Here is a 20,432-nt window from a genome sequence, read left to right on the forward strand (position 1 = left end):
GGTGGGGTGGGTTGTAGGGGGGCGTGGACCTGACCAGGTAGTCACGGAGGGAACGGTCTTTGCGGAAGGCGGAAAGGAGTGGGGAGGGAAAACAGACCCCTCCTCACTAGACGCTTGGAGGAAGAACGCCTCATCTTCCGCCTCGGAACACTTCAACCCCAGGACTTCAACAGTTTCCTCATTTCCCCTTCCCCCACTGATCTAACATTCCTCATAATCACTTTCCTGCTCTTTCCTCATAGTTCTTGATTCTCCTATTGATCAAGAATCTGTCAGTTTAACTTTATTGGTGAAAACCTTCTAGAAACATTTATTCAGAATAGAATCGGTAATCTCACAGAGAGAAAGTTTGAAAAGATTCAGGGTTTCTAAGGCGGAATTCATTTTGCTGGTATGTTTTGAAGAGATAATGCTGTTTATGTATTATACATTGGTTTCTAGAAGGCGTTTGCCACTCAACAAACTTGTGACAGATGTTATACAGATCATGGCATCATGAACTCAAAATTGGCTGAGTTGATTAGATTAGATTACTTAGTGTGGAGACAGGCCCTTCGGCCCAACAATCCACACCGACCCGCCGAAGCGCAACCCACCCATACATTTACCCCTTCACCTAACACCTGAAGAAGGGCTTATGCCTGAAACGTCGATTCTCCTGTTCCTTGGATGCTGCCTGACCTGCTGCGCTTTTCCAGCAACACATTTTCAGACCTAACACTACGGGCAATTTCGCATGGCCAATTCAACTAACCTGCACATCTTTGGACTGTAGGAGGAAACCGGAGCACCCGGAGGAAACCCACACAGACACGGGGAGAATGTGCAAATTCCACACAGTCAGTCGCCTGAGGTGGGAATTGAACCCGGTCTCTGGCGCTGTGAGGCCGAGTTATAGAGTATAGAGCTTAATGCTCAATTAATATTTTTCGGGCGGGAGGAAGATTCATAGTAGAATTCCCCAAGGATCAGTTTTGAAGATTCCTTTACCTGATATGAGTTAATGATCTGGATCTTGATGCACAGGGAAGAATTTCAAAGTTTGCAGATGACACCAATTTTGGAAGAATTGTAAACTGAGTAGGATAATATGGAACTCCCAAAGGACATTGACAGGTTGTTGGCATGTAGAGATAGTTAGCAGATGTGATTCAATGCAGAAAGTTGTGAGGTAGTGAACTTTGGTCGGAAAACATTGACAGACAATGTAAAATAGGGCCTACAATTCTCAATGGAGTTCAGGAGCAGAGGGATCTGAATGTATATGTTAAACAGATCATTGAGGGCAGCAAGGCTAGAAACTTTGATTGGGTTGCAGAGTACAAGAGAAAAGAGGTAATCTTGAGCTTGTAGAAGACACTTGTTCAACTTCTACTGAACTAATGTGTACAGTTGTGGGTACCACATGGAAAGATGTGAATGCATTTGGAGAAGATGCAAAAAAAGGTTTACAAGAATGGTCCCAGAAATGAGAAATTTCAATTATGAGGACAGATTGAAGTAGTTGGGACTGTTCTTCTTGTAGCCAAGAAGGCTGAGAGGAAATTTGACAGCGGTTTTCAAAATCATGAATGGGCTGGAAGGAGATCAGTGTTTCTGCTCATAGAAGGAGAAAGTGCAAGAAGACGTAGGTTTAAAGTGATGTGCAAGAGTGATGTGAGAAAATCCATTTTTCACTCATTAAATAGTTAGGATATGAAATGCACTACTTGGAAATATTGTCAGGGCAGATTCAGTTGAGGCATTCAGGAAGGTATTGGATGTTTATTTGGATAGAAAAAGTATGCAGGGATATGGAGAGATTGTCTCTAGATAATATAACTAATACAGACACAATGGGCATTGAATGGCCACCTTGTGTATCATATCAACTAGGGAGAGGCTGAAAAGGCTTTTTCCGTGGAGCATCAGAGGCTGAGGGGTGACCTTAGAGGTTTATAAACTGATGAGGGGCATGGGCAGGGTAGATAGACATGATCTTTTCCCTGGAGTGGGTGAGTCCAGAGCTAGTGGGTATTGGTTTATGTTAAGAGGGGAAAGATTTAAAATGGACCTAAGGGGCAACTTCTTCATACAAAATATATGGAATGGGTTGCCAGAGGAAGTGGTGGAGGCTGGTACATTTACAACATTTAGGAAGCAACTGGATGGGGATATGAATCAGAATGGTTTAGAGATCTGGCAAATGGGACCAGATAAATGTGGATATCTGGTCAGCATGGACGAGTTGGACCAAAGGGTCTGTTTCTGGGCTGTACATCTCTATGACTAATTCTGTGCTATCAAAGCACTAGTTAATAGCACGAAAATTAACTTATGGAATTCAACCTGGAGAAGTGAGTGGTGAGGTACTGGGGTGGGTAAACCAGGCAAAGCAAAGTGTATTTAATACTAAGAAGTGTAGAGGAAGTGAGAGCACTAGGAGTGAATATCCACAATTCCCTGAAGTTAGCTGGACAAGTAAATAAGATTATTAAAAGGCCACATGGAATCACTTTTTTTAGCTGAGGTATGGAATTTGAGATTAAGGAAGTTGGACTACAAAACTATAAAACCTCGAGTTAGGTCATAACTTCAGTAATGTCTGCAATTCTTAACTCCTCATTACAGAATAGATGTAATTGAACTGCTAAGGGATATAGGAGATTCATGAGGACATTGCCAAGACTTAGATAACTGTAGCTATGAAGAAAGATTGGATTTGATTTGATTAAGGCATGTAAAATTGAGGAGCATGGATGGGAAGTATCGGGGTCAGTGATGTTCTGTATGGTTGTGAAAGCATTCATGATTGATTGAATGCAATATGCACCCACCCCAAGGGACTCTTATCAGAAGAGAAGGAGATTAATTGAGACAAAGCTGGGACTAGTTCTGTCCTAATATAGGTCATATTCATGTGCTTCGAGAGGCTGGTCATGGCCCACATCAACTGTAGTCTCCCAGCCTGCCCTGATCCCCTATAATTTGCCTACTGATGTAACAGGTCCACAACGGACACCATTACCCTAGCCCTGGAACATCTGGACAACAAGGACACTTGCGTAAGATTCCTCCTCATTGACTACACTCCGTGTTCAACAACGTTATCCCCTCCAGATTGATCTCAAAACTCCAAGATCTTGGACCTTGCCTTCTGCAACTGGATCGTCATTTCTCTGACCCACAGATCGCAATCAGTGAAGATAGACTACACCTCCTCCACAAAAGTACTCAACACTGGATCCCTCCCAAGGATGAGTCCTCCGCCTCCTACTGTACTTACTGTACACCCACGACTTTTGCTAACCTCTGAATCAACTCCATCTGCAAAGTTTGCTGATAACACAACTGTGGTAGGACAGATTTGTAACAACGACTATTCAGAATACAGAAAGGAAATTGAGAACTTGATGACGTAAGTGGGCTGTGTTCTTCTCCTTTCTTTCTGAATTTCTGATCATTTTTTTTAGTTTTGTCAATGTTGACGGATGTTGCTCTCATTGCACCACCTCAATGGAACTGAGGTCGAGAAGGTGGGGAACATCAACTTTTTAGGAGTGATGATAACCGACAACCTGTCCTACACTTCCCATATGGATGTGACGGTCAAGAAGGCACAATAACACCTCTTCTACCTCAGGCAGCTCAGAAAATTTGGCATGCCCAAAAGGTCTCTCACCAACTTTTATAGATGCACCATTGAAAGCCTGGTCTGGCAATTACTCTGCCCAGGACTGCAAGAAACTACAAAAGGTGATGTGCACAGTCTGGACCATTATGGAAGCCATCCTTCCATTCATGTACTCCATTTATATGGTTTGTTGCTACGGAAAGGCTGCCAACATCATCGAAGACCCATCCCACCCCAGTAATGTTGTGCTACAACTTCTTCCATCAGGCAGAAGAGAGAGAAGCTTGAACACATGCACCCGCAGGAACAGCCTCTACCCAGTTGTTATTACCGATGAATGGACTCCAAAGCTTCAAATAATGCTGATCTTGCCTAGTGCACACCTGATGCAACATAACCTGCATGCCTCTATTCTATGATCTGTATGTCCTTGCTTACTACGATTCGCCTGTACTGTTCGTAAACAAAGTTTTTCACTATACTTTAGAACATGTGACAATGAATAAAAAAGGCAAGGTGGGCGGCACAGTGGTTAGCACTGCTGCCTCACAGCGCCAGAGACCTGGGTTCAATTCCCGCCTCAGGCAACTGACTGTGCAAACTCCAAACAAACATTCTCCCCGTGTCTGCGTGGGTTTCCTCCGGGTGCTCTGGTTTCTTCCCACAGTCCAAAAATGTGCAGATTAGGTGTTTAAAGCTATGCCCCCTTGTAATACCCGACTCCATACGCGGGAAAAGGTTCACACTGTCAATTCGCCTGTACTTGTTGGGCCGAAGGGCCTGTTTCCACACTAAGTAATCTTAAAAAAAAAAGCAAATCAAATTTATGTAATCTGTAAATAATTATAGTAATGAAATTAATTTTGTATTGTTTCTTCAACTAGACACTTCTAGTATAAGAGCCCTTACCGATTTCTAATTATTTTTGTTCAATTCTTTTATAATTTTTGATTGGAGCTGTGAACTGCGGACTGTGAGCTAAGGGTGACTTTTGGACTGTAAGTAATAGTTTGTGTCAAAAGGAAAACAAACAGGCATAAACATTAAACAAAAAAAAACCCCAAAGAATTGCGAACTCTCGAACTAGGAAACAAAAACATAAATTACTGGAATAACTTAACAGGTCTGGCTGCATCTATGGAGAGAAAGCACAGTTAACATTTTGGGTCCAGTGACTCTTGTTCAGAACTAGACACTTCTAGTATAAGAGCCCTTACCGATTTCTAATTATTTTTGTTCTATTCTTTTATAATTTTTGATTGGAGCTGTGAACTGCGGACTGTGAGCTAAGGGTGACTTTTGGACTGTAAGTAATAGTTTGTGTCAAAAGGAAAACAAACAGGCATAAACATTAACCAAAAAACAAACCCAAAGAATTGCGAACTCTGGAACTAGGAAACAAAACATAAATTACTGGAATAACTCAACAGGTCTGGCTGCATCTATGGAGAGAAAGTACAGTTAACATTTTGGGTCCAGTGACTCTTGTTCAGATCTGATTGTAGCTTGGAAAAGGTTGGCACATATGCTGAAGATGTGTTGGTGGTGTTGGGAGGTAAGAACAAATGATTGGTGGAGATGAGCCCAGAGAGAGAGAGAGAGAGACAGACAGACAGACAGAGAAAGGTAGGGCAGACATATGATTGGGTATAACTCAGCCTGGCAGAATCCATAGCTGCTAATAGGAGCAATTAGTAGCTGACAATGAGGTTGTTGCCCACATGAAGACAAGGGCCTGGTGTGTCAGGGTTAAGGTAAAGACATGGGAGAAGGTGCTCAGGCCCTGAACTTAGTGAACTCAATGTTGAGCCCTGAAGGCTGCAGGATCCCCAAGCAGGAAATGACTTGCTGTTATTCCAGCTTGTGCTGAACTTTGTTGGAACATTGCAGCAAGCCCAAGGCAGAGATCTTGGTCAGGGAGCACAGTGATGTGTCGAAGTGGCTGGCAATAGGAAGCTGGAGGTCATTTTTGCAGACAGGACAAAGGTGTTGCGCAAAGCAGTCACCCAGTCCACATTTCATTTCTCCACCGTAGAGGAGACCACATTATGAGCAGTGAATACAATAGACTAGATTGAATGAAGAGCAGGTAAATCGCTGTTTCATCTTGAAGGTGTGTCTGGGCCTTGGATGGTGAGGAAATAAACAGGTGGGATTTACACCTGTGCTTGCAGGGGAAAGTACCATGGGGTGATGGGTGGTGTTAGGAGTGGGCAAGGAATGGACCAAGGTGTTCCAGAGGAACAATCACTGGGCAAGGCTGACAAGAGAAGGGAGAGGATTTGATTTGATGCTGGTGAAGGCTGGTAAGTGGGAACTAGGGGTCCCTTTCGCTGTTATGAGTGGGAAAGGAGGAGTGAGGGCTGAAGTGTGGGAGATGGGTTGGACATGGCTGAGGGCCCTGTAAAACGTGGTGGTGAGGATTCCTCAGTTGAGGAAGAAGGTTGGTATGTTTATATATAGATATATATCTATATCTTTGGGCTCCATCTCCACCAATCATTTACTCATGGATGAGACAGTCAGTTTGTCAAGGATTGGTCATAATTTGGATTAGTTTTCTGAGAAAATGGAATCTGGCTGTTGATTCTACAACTTGAATATTCAGAAGCTCCCTGCCTTAACCTCCTTTATCAGCTCTTAGAATCTCAGAAAATAAAAAAAAAACTAAATTATAAGTATTACTGCCTTTATCTGAGTGAATTGTAAAGGTGACCCTGATTGATATCTTCAGAAAATCAACCAGGAAACAATCTGTTCTGGGTCCTCTTTTGTTTGTAATTTATATTAAATGATTTGAATGAGAATGTAGAAGGCATGGTTAGTAAGTTTGCGGACAACACCAACATTGGTGACATAGTAGACAGTGAAGAAGGTTTTCCAATATTACAAAAGGATCCTGATCAAACAGGTCAATGGGCAGGAAAATGGCAGTGGGAGTTCAATCTGGATAAGTGCAAGGGATTGTGATTTGGTACAAGAGTAGGGATCAATCTCAATTTCACCAGTTTCTTCATTTCCCCTCATCCCACTTTATCCCAGATCTAACCTTCCAATTTGGCGCCACCCTCTTGAACTGTCCTACCTGTCCATCTTCCTTCCCACCTATCTCTTTCCACTCTCCTTTCCAACCTATCACCATCACCCCCCACCTCCATCTACATATCGCATTCCCAGATACCTTACCCCCACTTGATGAAGAACTTATGCTCAAAACGTCAACTGTCCCGCTCCTTGGATACTGCCTGACCGACTGTGCTGTTCCAGCACCACACTTTTCAACTAGGAACCACTGGGATTCATTTTGAGAGTCTTTTGAAGGTGTAATTTTATTGTGTTACAAGTACAGAGGTTCTGTCTCCATGTCATAACTGCTGAAATCCTCACTCCATTCCTCTGACCCCCTAGATTTCACAATTCTGTCACACTCTTGACTGGCTTTCTATCTTTGTCCCCACAAACTCTCTACATTCCAAGTTCCTCCAAAATCCTGCTGCCCATATTTTATCTCATGTATACCAAAACCAGTTCACCCCCAACATTCCTACACTCGTCAATCAATCTTGGCTTCTGGTTACCCTGATTTTTCACACTCCATGTCTGGTGAATGTGCTCTAGGAGTTCTCTCTGTAAACCCCTCAAACTCTCTCCACTTTTTTTTAAAAAGATGCTTCTAAAAACTAACTGTTTGACCTTGCTATTGGTTATCACCCTCTTATGTCCTTGTACAGCTGTTGTTGATAACTGTTGTGAAGCATTTTGGCATGCTTTACTATCTTTGCAAGGCTATACAAGTTATTGGTGTAATGTTACAGTGGAAAATACTATTGACATCAAGTTTGAAGAGTTGTCTTTCATCTGTAAATCTATCTTTCTCTGCAGCTTTACTTCATCCTGGAGACAAATTGAAAATGGAGCCAGGTTTGAAATTAAGGCCTCCTGGGACTGGCTTGTTACCTAATCATGAAGTGGAAAAATGGGTCTCCACCAGGTAAAGAGGGGAGCCATGCTTTGCATCTGTATGTCATTGTAAGGGATTTGTGCAAAACTGGTTTGTACCTGTTAAGGTAAAGGTTGAGGTAATGGTGCACAGGAAAGTTCACGTAGGAAGGGAGATAAATCAGATCATCCTTTCAAAAAAGGCATTTGATCTGAAAATAAGCAAGTAAGTAAAAGGAATTGGAGAAAATCCTATATCTGTCAGGCCTACACGACCATTCAATATGATCCTGGTTTCTACTCTGCTTTCCTGTCCACTCCCCATATCCCTGAATTTCTTGAGACCAAAATCATGGCTATCCTAGCCTTAAATGTATTTTCACTAAGAATCCACAACTCTCTGGTGTAATGAATTCCAAAGATTCACAAACTGTGGGGGAAAAAAAATTTCTCCTCATCTCCATCCTAAACAATTAGTCCCTTGTCGACTCATTTTTCCCCGTTTTCCAGATACCCTGCCCAGGAAAGTAATCTTGTAAATTTCAGTGGCATCATCTAATGTCCTTCTGAACTCCAGGGAACATGGACTTTAGCAAGTTCTGAGAAGATTTGTAGCTCAGGTTGAGGTTCTGGATGGTTTACTCGCTGAGTTGGAAGGTTCATTTTCAAATGTTTCGTTACCATACTAGGTAACATCTTCAGTGAGCCTCCAGACGAAGCACAGCTGATGTTTCCTGCTTTCTATTTATATGTTTGGGTTTCCTTGGGTTGGTGATGTTATTTCCTGTGGTGACGTCATTTCCTGTTCTTTTACTTATGGGGTGGTAAATGGGGTTCAAGTCAATCTGTTTGTTGATAGAGTTCCAGTTGGAATGCCATGCTTTTAGGAATTCTCGTGCGTGTCTCTGGCTTGTCCTAGAATGGATGTGTTGTCCCAGTCGAAGTGGTGTTCTCCCTAATCTGTATGTAAGGATGCTAGTGAGAGATGGTCATGTCATTTTGTGGCTAGCTGATGTTCATGTATCCTGGTGGCTAGTTTTCTGCCTGTTTATCCAATGTAGTGTTTGTTACAATAATTTGGAAATGACATTAGTTTTGCTTGTTGTCTGTATAGGGTCTTTCAAGTTCATTAGTTGCTGTTTTAGTGTATTGTGGGTTTGTGGGCTACCATGATACCACATTGACTTGGACCCCATTTACCACCCCCTGAGAAAAAGAACAGGAAATGATGTAACCAACCCAAGGAAACCCAAACATATAAATAGAAAGCAGGAAACGTCAGCAGTGCTTCATCCAGAGGCTCACTGAAGATGTTACCTAGTATGGTAACAAAATGTCTGAAAATGAACCTTCCAGCTCAGCGAGCATACCTACATCCAGAGCATAGACTTAACTCACTCAGTTTCCTCTTAATGGACAACCCTCTTGATTGTAGAGAAAGCATAATCAAAAAAGAACTGCTCCACTTTGGCTGATGATGCAAGCACTTCACGGTGTCTTTCTGCATTAACTGTGCTATATAAGTGAAAATTCTTAAATTAAGAAATATGAGAAAGGACAAAGAAAGTAAAAAAACAAACAAAAATTAGAATTATGCATCAGAAATGAAAGGAAAGGCAAAAATCATCACAACATATTAATGCTATTTCTTTCTTCACAGGTATTGCTAGACCTGCTCTTTTTTTTATGTTAGTTGATGGGATGTTGGCATCGCAGGTTGAACCAGCATTTATTGTCCATCCCTAATTGCTCTTGAGCTGATTGACTGACTGAGTCAACCATTTCAGAAGGCAGTCAAGAGACAACCAAATTGCTGTGGTTCTGGAGTCATGTGTGGACAATAGTAAGGATGGCACATTTGCAGATTTCCTTTCCTAAAGGACATCTGTGAACCAGATGGGTTTTACTAAGAATCAACAATTGTTACATTGCTATCATTATACCAGGTTTTAATTCTAAATTGGGTGGGACTGGAACATTAGATTACTTAGGAATGTTACTGGACTTTTAATCTATTTTTCCACCACCTACCGTTTTCCAACATTTTCTGCTTTCATTTCAGATTTTTGCAATCTGCAGTACTTTACTTTCGGTTCAGTAAATCTAGAAGCCAGGACTCCCCTCAAGAGCAATGGAATTTTAATTTCATTGATTAAATAAACATGCATTGAAATGCTAGTATCTGTAATGAGCATGGCACTTTAAATTTTTGTTAAAAACAACAATTTGCTTTATTAATATCCTTTTATGGAAAGAAATCTGCCTTCTTATCCAGTGTTGTCTACAGCAGGCACACAGCAAGGTGGTTAGATTTTGAGTCAGAGAGATCTACCCCTCAGAGAAAGTGCCTTCGGCCCATCGAGTCTGTGTAGGTCAAAAACATTACAATTCTAATTCAGTTTTCCAGCACTTAGAGTTATTGTGTCATAGAGATGTACAACATGGAAACAGGCCCTTCAGTCCAACATGCTGACCAGATACCCCAAACTAATCTCATCCCATTTGCCAGCGCTTGGCCCAAATCCCTCTAAACCCTTCCTCTTCATACATCCATCCAGATGTCTCTTAAATGTTGTAATTGTACCAGCTTGTGCCACTTCCTCTGGCAGTTCATTCCATCCACATGCCACCCTTTGTGTGAAAAAATTGTCCCTGAGGTCCCATTTAAATTTTTTCCCCTTTCATCCTAAACCTATATCCTCTAGTTCTGGACTCCCCATCCCCAGGGAAAAGACAATGTCTATTTACCCTTTCCATGCCCCTCATGAGCTTAGAAATCTCTATAAAGCCTCCAACGCTGTGGGAAAAACAGCTCCAGCCTATTCAGCCTCTCCGTATAGCTCAAACCCTCAAACCTGGCCCACAGTGTATATGTTTTAGCATTGCAAGTGTACATACAAACATTTTAACTGTTATGAATGTAGCTGCCTCTATCACCCTTGCAGGCAGTGAGTTCCAGTTTCGCACCATCCTCAATTGAAAAACATTTTGGTTAATCATTATCTGCCCTTTTTAATGGCCAGGATAGCCATGAAGTGGTATCAAACACCTAATAATATTGTTAAAGAGTTTCAGTTTCAATCAAATCTTTTCATTCAGGTGCAACAAAAGCAGACATATCTGACTCTGCGTAATCCTCTTCTCTTTTGTCTGAGGATATGGACAAAAATGTTGACAGCTGCCCCATACATCATGAACTGATGGTCTGACATACCGAACAATATGTTTCAGCTACATCCCAGACTCCTCCACCACCATGCTGGGTATTCATACAACAACAATGGCATACACATGAGCAACATTCACTGTGGGACTGCACAATATTGACTCTGAACCTCGCGACGCCTCATTCTATGATTTTAAATACTGTACAGCAGGTCTACTGATTATTACCTACCATCCTCCTTCAATACTCCTTCATGTTCAACACAACCTGGAAGAAACATTGAGTGCTGTTTTATCGACAAAGATCTTGAATTAGGCAGCAAAAGACTTTCAAAGACTCACTAATGTTTGATTGTAAATCTGTAGATTAACACAAAAACAAGTTTCCAGCATTCCCTTCTGGATCCTTTCTTTATCTATAAATCAACTACCCATCGGAGAATAACACAGCTTTTGTTTGTAATTACCTGTTCAACATGATATGACACATCTGCAACAGATGGAATCTTGTGGCCTATAGGAGGGCACACTATCATGTGACACTCAAGAACATAGCTCTCCATTTTTAAATAAATCTCAACACCAATTTTAGAAATCAGCTAATTAACAAGTTTGGAATACTGCGAGACAGTGCAATGAAAGGAGGGAGCTAAAGTAAAATTATTTGGAAATATCCTACATTCAGCATGGAACCAGACTGTTCAGTCCAACTAGCCCACACCGACCATGTTCCCAAACTAAACTCGTCCCACTTGCTTGTGTTTGATCCATATCCTTCCAAACCTTTTCTATTCATGTACTTATCCAAATAGTATTTAAATTTTTTAACTGTACCTGTATACACCGCTTCCTTTGGCAGTTCATTCCACCCACAAACCACTCACTGCATCCCTTGTGGTTCCCACCTATCTGTAAATGCTTCAAGACCACCAGTGGTTGAAGTATGTTCCCTCTCCACGGACGTTGTGAAACTTGAAAGGGTTCAGTAAAGACTTACAAAGATGTTGTCAGGTTTGGGGGAGTTGAGAACTAGAGGACATAGGTTTAGGATGAGAGAGGAAAAATTTAAAAAGGAACAGTGGGCAACTTTTTCATGCAGAGGTTGGTATGTGTATGGAATGAGCTGACAGGAAGTGGTACAAGCTGGTACAAATACAACATCTGGGAGGCATCTGCATGGCAATGTGAAAAGGAAGTGTTTAAAAGGATATGGGCAAGTGCTGCCAAGTGGGACTAGATTAGCTAAGAATATCTGGTTGACATGGACAAGTTGGGCTGAAGGGTCAGTTTCCATGCTGTACCTCTCTATGACTCTCTACCCAGGCACAGTTCTAACGGTGGAAGAGAGGCAGGGCAATTTAAAATGACAACCTGCTCCGTGCCCTGTTGCCAGATGGCTACTTTAACCAGACACAGATACAGGCGAACTTGAGGCTGAAGAGCAGGCAAAACCCCAGCAGATTCTTTAAATAACTAAAAAGTAAGTCAAGCTTCCCATAACATATGTAAATGTGGCCCACAAAATCCACAGCTCTACAAACCAGATTGTTTGGCCAAACAGGTTGCAGGTCCCTCTGCGGCCCCATCCTCTCTTTGTATGCCTCCTGCATGGCTGGGTCAATGTCAGGCTAACCGCAAAGTGACTCCAGGCTAACCGCAAAGTGACTCCAGGCTGAGCACCACAATCTCCGACTCCTCAAGCCTGGATTTCTGCCTCTTTGTCATCCCCTTGTGCATGGAGTTTTGAATAGTAGTACTACTTGCACCTTTCACCTTGCAGGCATTACATTTCTAACCATGGTCACACCCAGCCTTCTTAGGAACCGTTTGATTTTGTAAACCATAAGAATGAAGAGTTTCTGTTGAAAACTTTAGGATGACGCTGCCTGCTGAACAGTGTAGAAAAGTCTTTGACTAAACTTCTCAATATCCTAGACGGCTTATCGCTTTGGAACAACTTAATCGACAGTTGGCTGAAAAAAAAGGTGAAATTCAGAGGGAGTCGAAGCTTGAAAACATTACCGTGAAGAATGTCAGTCAAGAAACAAAGCTGAGGTAAGTGTGGTTTGCTTCTTTCCCCACCTGCTGGAGCACAACCTCCTCCATATTCAAAGTTGACTTTGAGAAGTTGCTAACTCTTGCTGGATCCCATTTCACGTGACAACACAGTGAATATGAGCTGGTCAGTCTCAGTTCCCTATCATTTATCCATATCATTCTGCTTTGCTGAGTTTCAAATATTTCACCACAGTTTGAGGACTGGGGGGAAATTTTGCTGGTACTCTTCATTTGTTCTTCAAGCAACACCAGATCAAACAGATTATTTATCTCTATGTTCTTTGTGGGGACTTTGCTGTTCAAAAACAGATTGGCACAAATATTCATGTAAGATAATATTTAATCGTACATGAAGAGTACGGAGGTATGAGAATGCTGGACTGTTCCCTTATGAGTACTATTTGGCAATGGACTGCCCCTCAGATGAACTCAATCCTGCCTAATGTATTCAATAGATCAAAAGTGGAAACTTTCCCAGTTACACAGCAGCCACACTGAAACTCACGCCAGAGTTTCAACCATCCTGTTAGCTGAGAACCTAACTGCTCTTAAACATTCCTGTTTCCTACTAGAACTCTTGAGAATCAAGATGTTATCTGCGTTAAAGCAAGACGCTTGGTATATTCAATACAAGCCAGCTCATCTATTCATCCAGATGGAGGCTGGGAGTCCTACTCTGGATTACAAACCAGTGGGTGTGCAGGCATGTGTGTAGGCGACCTGATTTAAGTTGTGAACTCTGGGTGAGTACAGGTGTGAGTTGTGCTGTGGACATCAATCCATAGATATAAATGAGAGAGTTTATGGTGTGGCTGTGAAATGGAAGTATACATTTAGCTGTGGAAAGTTGGAAAATTGGAAGTCTGTTTTTGACATTGTATTCTTTTGAGATGGATAAAATAGTGAAAGGTTGAGATTTTCAACCTGTAATCTCATTCCAGTTGTGGGAAGATCCTGGAATCTGATATTGGGGACAGAGTGGTTATGTATTTGGATAAACGTGAGTTCATCTGAGAGAACCAGTGTGGATTTGCAAAAGGCAAGTGAGGTCCCAAAAAACAGTTGAACTTTTTCAAGAGGCACAAATGTAGTAGATATGGGAATCTCTAGCTGCTTTTTGTATAGATTCTAAAAAGCCATTTTGAGATGTTTCTGCACAACAGTAATTTTGAGCATTGTAACACTAAACTTACCAGAGTTCCACACTCTCTCTTTCAGCTTTTGCTGCTTCTACTTAAGAGTTTATGTAGGTGTCTCTGACTACATGTGGTTTGGGGTGTGAGATGTTGCCCATATCATTATATGAGGATTATCAGCAAGATCCACACTTAATTTGTTCCCTTGTCAATGAGTCTTTCAGTGTCCTCCCTTTCCTCTGTCTTCCTTGAGATCAGCCATCAACCTTAAGTTGTGAAAAAGACTGATGACTTGGCATGTGGACATGCTGTTCAGAGATGATTTCACATTATCATGGTTACAATACTGGAGAAAATAGCTTTAATGATAAAACTGAAATTAGTTCACCAGTCTTCCCACGTGACTTTGAGTTTAGAAAGGATGTGAAGACATTGGAGAGGGCACAAAAATTATTTGTTCTGTTGTATAAAGCGATTAAGTATCTAAAAGGGTTAGCTGACATCATATCGAATATTAGTGCCAGTGATGAGTAACTTCAGTTATCAGCTTACATTGGAGAAGTTAGTACTATTTTTCTTCGAGAAAAGAAGGCTGAGAGGTGCTCTGATGGATGTTGGGGTCGATAGGAAGAAACTGTTTCGCTTGTGCTAAAATCAAGAACAGAGGGCAGATTTAAAATGATTAGCAAACAAGCAAAAATGATACAAGATTAAGCCTTTTCCCTGCAGTGAGTAATTAAGCTATGGAATACACTGCCTGAACTGGATGTTGGTTCATTTAAGGTTTTCGTACAAACATAAGAAATATGAGCAAAAGTAGACAATCCAGCCCCTTGAGCCTTTATCAACATTCAACAATATAGAACATAGAACAGTACAGCACAGTACAGACCCTTCGGCCCACAATGTTGTGCCGAGCATTTATCTTAATCTAAGTTCAATTTAACCTATACACCCATCAATTTACTGCCATCCATGTGGTTGTCCAGCAGTCGCTTAAATGTCCCTAATGTCTTTCACTGTACTACCACCGCTGACCGTGCATTCCACGCACCTACCACACTCTACATAAAGAACCTATCTCTGACATCTTCCCTATACCTTCCTGAAATCACCTTAAAATTATGACCCGGGTGACAGCTGTTTCTGCCTTGGGGAAAAGTCTCTGGCTATCTACTCTGTCTATGCCTCTCATTACTTTGTACACATCTGTCCGGTCTCTCTTCCTTCTCTCCAGTGTGAAAATCCCTAACTCACTCAACCTTTCTTCATAAGAAAAGCCCTCCTGGTAAATTTTCTCTGCACCCTCTCTAAAGCATCTACATCCTTCCTGTAATGAGCCGACCAGAACTGGACACAAAATACCAAGTGTGGTCTAACTATAGAGTTTGAAGCAAAACTTCGCAGCTCCTAATTCCCCCTATTAATGAAAGCCAAAACACCATATGCCTTCTTAACAACCCTGTCAACTTGGGGGGCAACTTTGAGAGATCTATCTAGATGGACCCCAAGATCCTGCTGTTCCTCCACACTGCCAAGAATCCTGTCTTTAACCCTGTCATTCAAATTCGACCTTCCAAAATGAATCACTTCACATTCATCCAGGTTGAACTTCATCGGCCACTTCTCAGCTCAGCTCTGCATCCTGTCAATGCCTTGTAGCCTGCAACTGCCCTCAACACAATATACAACACTACTGACCTTTGTGTCATCGGCAAACGTACTAACACACCCTTCCACTTCTTCATCCAAGTCATTTATAAAAACTACAAAAAGCAGAGACCCAAGGACAGATCCCTGCGGGACACCACTGGTCACTGACCTCCAATTGGAATACTTTCCATCCACGACCATTTGCTGTCTTCTTTCGGCTAGTCAATTATATATCCAGAATTTCCCTGCATCCCATACCTCCCATCCCTCCATTTTTGCAGCAGCAGCAGGAGAGATGAGAGCGAGGACCGGGGGCTGCCGGGAAGGTAAATTAATCCTTTAATACCTTATCTTGTGGGATCAGTGGCGTCCGTGTTTGCAGCAGGAAAAGGAGCAGTGAGAGGGAGGACTAGGCGGATGCCAGGAAAGTAAATTAATCCTTTTAAAAACTTACCTTGTGGGATCAGCAATCTCCATATTTGCAGCCGCAGCAGGAGTGGTGAGAGTGATGACCAGGGGACTGCCAGGTAGGTAAATTAATCCTTTAAAAACTTAACTCATGGGATTAGCGGTTTACATTTTTGCAGCAGCACTGACAGTGGTGAGAGTAAGGTCCGGGGGCTACCAGGAAAGTAAATTAACGCTATAATAACTTGTATTGTGAATAGGCGGAGTGCACACTGAACAGGAGTGGATATGGGGCAATATCAAGGCTGATCTGTTTGTGTTCTAATTAAACATTCCCACATCCCTCCAAAAGAAAACTATTTCAATACTTTTATCTGAGAGATTTACTTCATAAACCTCATTGCCATTGATTACTGCATGAGAAGTACCATCGAGTCATTGAATCCTACAGCGTGGAGACAGGCCCTTTGGCCCAAACTGGTCCATGCCAACCAAAATGTCTGTCCATACTAATCCCATTTCCCTGCACTTGGCTCATATCCTTCTAATCCTTTCCTATCCATGTGTTTGTCCAAATGCCTTTTAAATGTTGTTAATGTTTCCACCTCAACCACTTCTGCTGGCAGCCCTTTCCGTACGCATGCCACCCTCTGCTTAAAAAAGGTTGCTCCTCAGGTTGCCTTTTATTCTTTCCCCTCTAACCTTAAACTGATGCCTTTTAGTTCTCCATTCCACAACTCTGGGAAAAAGACTGAGTGCATTCACCCTATCCATGCCTCTCATGATCTTATGCACCTCTATAAGATTCCCCCCCTCAGTCTCCTACACTCTAAAGACAAAATTCCTAGCTTGTCCGACCTCTCCATATCACTCCGATCATTGAGTCCAGGCAATATCTTTGTAAATTTCCTCTGCACTCTTTCCAGCTTAGTAACATCCTTCCTATAGTAAGTAATGTGACCAAAAATGAACACAATACCCCAAGTGAAGTGCGGCCTCACCAACATCCTGTATAACTGCAAAATAACTTCCCATCTTCTATACTCGATGTCTCGACTAATGAAGGCCAATGTGCCAAAAGCCGCCTTCACTGTCCTGTCTACTTGTGACTCCACTTTCAGAGAGCTATGAACCTGAACTCCAAGATCCCTCTGTTCCATTGCACTCTTTAAGAGTCTACCATTCACCATGAAACTCCCACCTTGATTTGACTTTCCAAAATGCAAGGGGGCCTCGGACTTATTTATATTAAACTCCACTTACTATTTCTCAGCCAACTTTCCCAGCTGATCAAGGTCCTGATCAATTTCTGATAAGTTTCTTCACTATCCACGACACCTATTTTGGCATCATCAGCAAACTTACTAATCATGTCTTGTATATTCTCAACCAAATCATTGACCTCGACAACAAACCGCGATGGGCCCAGCACTGACCCCTGAGGCACTTCACTCGTCACAGGCCTCCAGTCTGACAAGCATCCTTTCACTATTAGCCTCTGCTTCCTACCATCAAGCCAACTTTGTATACAATTTGCCAGCTCCCCATGGTTTCCATGCGATCTAACCTTCCAGAGCAGCCTACCATATGGAACCCTATCAAAGACCTTACTGAAATCCATATAGACTACATTTTCTGCCCAGCCCTTGTCAACCTTCCTGACCACTTAATCAAAGAACTCTAATAAATTTGTGAGGCCTGATCTCCCACTCAAAGTCATGCTGCCTGGTCCTAATCAAACCCTGTCTTTCCAAATGTTATGTATATCTTATCTCTGAATCTTCTCGAGTAACTTACCCACCATAGATGTTAAGTTTATTTGTCTATAGTTCCCAGGCTTTTTGCAGTTCTTCTTGAATAATGGCACAACATTCACTACTCTCCAGTCTTCCGCAACCTCACCTGTGGCAAATGATGGTGCAAAGATATCAACCAATGTCGCCACAATTTCTTCTCTAGCCTCTTGCAGTGTTATTGGATATATCTGGTCAGGACCAGAAGGTTTATCCACACATTCTAATGCGTCCAACACCTCTCGTACTGTGATATGGACTGTCCCCAAGATATCACCGCTAACTTCCCCAAGTACCCATGTCTTTCTCCAAGATAAACACAGAGAAGAAATATTCCTTGAGAACTTGGTCCATCTCCTGTAGTTCTACACTTAAATGTCTACTTTGGTCCTTGAGGGGCCCTATTCTCTCTCTAGTTATTCTTTTTCCTTTAATGTACCTCATTGGATTCATCCTAATCTTCTCAGCCAAGGCTATCCTGTGCCCCCTTCTCACCCTCCTGATTTCCTTCTTCAGTAAACTCCTGTGTTCCCTGATAAATCTCCAGTGATTACCTTGATCCCACCTGTAGCTGAGCCATTCCTCCATTTTCCTGGTCAAAACCTCAATATCTTTTGTCATCCAGGGCTCCCTATTCCTGCCAGGAGAAAGTGAGGTCTGCAGAATGCTGGAGATCAGAGATGGAAATGTGTTGCTGGAAAAGCGCAGCAGGTCAGGCAGCATCTTGGGAACAGGAGAATCGACGTTTCGGGCATTAGCCCTTCTTCATATCCCTATTCCTGCCAACCTAGCCCTTCACCCTCACAGGAACATAAAGACATTGAACTCTAGCTCTCTCACTTGCCAGAGGTCCTTTTGCCTGCAAACAAACTACTCCAAGCATTAAAGACTACAAGCTTCACGTTCCTGGCAATGAGGGATATTGCAAAACATGATGCTCCATTTTTTTTTCAATGTCTTATTTCCCCGAATGACATCTTCCACCTTAGCATTTGTCATAGTTGTGCTCAACTCTAATACTTAGAACTGTTGGCTGAGCTTATTTGGATACCCAGCCAATTCAGCTGCCCATCTGGATATCATAATTCCTCCACCTCAGTTATAGAAGCCAATGTATCTTTCTGTGAAGGCCAATTTGACTAGCAGTGGAACCTTCACAGAGAAGATTGCTGATGCAAATTGATACATGACCAGTCTGTCTGAAAAATGTAGAAGCTTGACTTCCAATTTTGCATTCTGTTTTTAACCCATTTATGACAATGCGTCCAAATTCAATGCTCCCACTCCACAAAAAATAATTACGTCCTAAAATTTCTTTAAATCTGTCCCCCTCATGGTGCCAGTAAAACATGCTGATGACAACTCTATTTTAGTAAGACAGACCTTACTGAAAAGTACCAAACATTTGAGGCATCATTTAAGCCATATATACATTTATTTAACTTCCAGAATGTCCCTATTGTATTCGGTGCCTTTTCCATTTCGGTGAGTGAATAACACTTAAAGCAATTTTAACACCAATTGATCCCAGACATTTGTTCCCAACAAAGTCAAAAAATGTTCAAAATTGCTTTTACTGTCATTGGTGATTATATTCTTGTATCTTGATATCACAGTTTTTCTTCAAGCCCACATGCTACTCCTGTAATAAGGGCCAGATTTTCTGGTAACTTGCAATCCCACACAAGTAGCTACTCACTTTTTTTTATATATGAGAAAAGGAAGTTCGATATAAACAGTATTCTGACCAGGCCACCTTCTGAAAAGCAAAGGCGCACTTCCATTCTGATGCACAGATCTGTCAAACCATTCCTGCTTTTCACAGCAGTAAGCAGCCGTAATCTAAAATATAAATGTTTCAGACAGCCAGTCTGCTGTCAAGTGTAAAAAAAAAATAAGCTCAGGGTGATGTTAGGTTGCTGTGATTATTGACTGCTAAGTAGATAGGAGGATAAAGTTGCCAGGGATGTAATATGCTAAGGGGAGGTTGGATGCCAGGATAACAAATGGATAGAGATAGGGTGCGAAATAAGTAGAGTGCTAGGTGGGGTGGGGATAGTGCAAGGCCACAAGAGAGCAGGTAAATGTTTAGGGTCGGGGTGGACGGAAACAATTTGGTTTGGCAGTGGCGGAAGGAGATTAGATGTTGCATCAAGGAGATTTAGATTAGCAACACAGGCTTGGGTAGAGTCTGACAGGTTGATGAGGGGTGGATTGAATCAGGATAGTTTGGTAGAAGGGAACAGATGGTCAGATTGGGCCGCAGTGGTGTCAGATTGGGTCTGGTGGCAGTGGTATGGGCATGGGGTCAGATTGGATCTAGTTTAGTGTAGGTCCGTGTCTGGACGAGGGGATTCAGTGGTTTGGGCCAGGGTTTGTTAGGTCCTGGGATGAACGTTTGGTGCGGTAGGGTTGCCGGTTAGGGCATGTGGGTATAAGTGGTGGGAGTGGTGGGTTAGCTATGGGATCAATTTAATAATTACTCCGGTGTTTACCTATGTATTTTATTTCATTTCATCATAACTATCTGAAGTCTCCAATGTTTTTATGGAGAGGTTTGTAATGTTAGATTAGATTACTTAGTGTGGAAACAGGCCCTTCAGCCCAACAAGCCCACACCGACCCTCCAAAGCGCAACCCACCCAGACCCATTCCCCTACATTTATC

The 20,432-nt window shown here is 42.2% G+C and overlaps 1 protein-coding gene across 2 annotated transcripts in view; it reads left to right on the forward strand.

Annotated features, from left to right (window-relative positions):
* Positions 1-20,432, forward strand: part of si:dkey-197j19.5 — a 60,135-nt gene that overhangs the window by 24,257 nt on the left and 15,446 nt on the right. For both annotated transcript variants that reach the window (XM_043708416.1, XM_043708417.1), the window contains 2 exons: positions 7,496-7,604; positions 12,653-12,772. In XM_043708416.1, the coding sequence (XP_043564351.1) occupies positions 7,496-7,604; positions 12,653-12,772 (229 nt within the window). The remainder of the gene's footprint in view (positions 1-7,495; positions 7,605-12,652; positions 12,773-20,432) is intronic.

This window comes from Chiloscyllium plagiosum, chromosome 18, assembly GCF_004010195.1.
Source record: "Chiloscyllium plagiosum isolate BGI_BamShark_2017 chromosome 18, ASM401019v2, whole genome shotgun sequence".
Lineage (NCBI taxonomy): Eukaryota > Metazoa > Chordata > Chondrichthyes > Orectolobiformes > Hemiscylliidae > Chiloscyllium > Chiloscyllium plagiosum.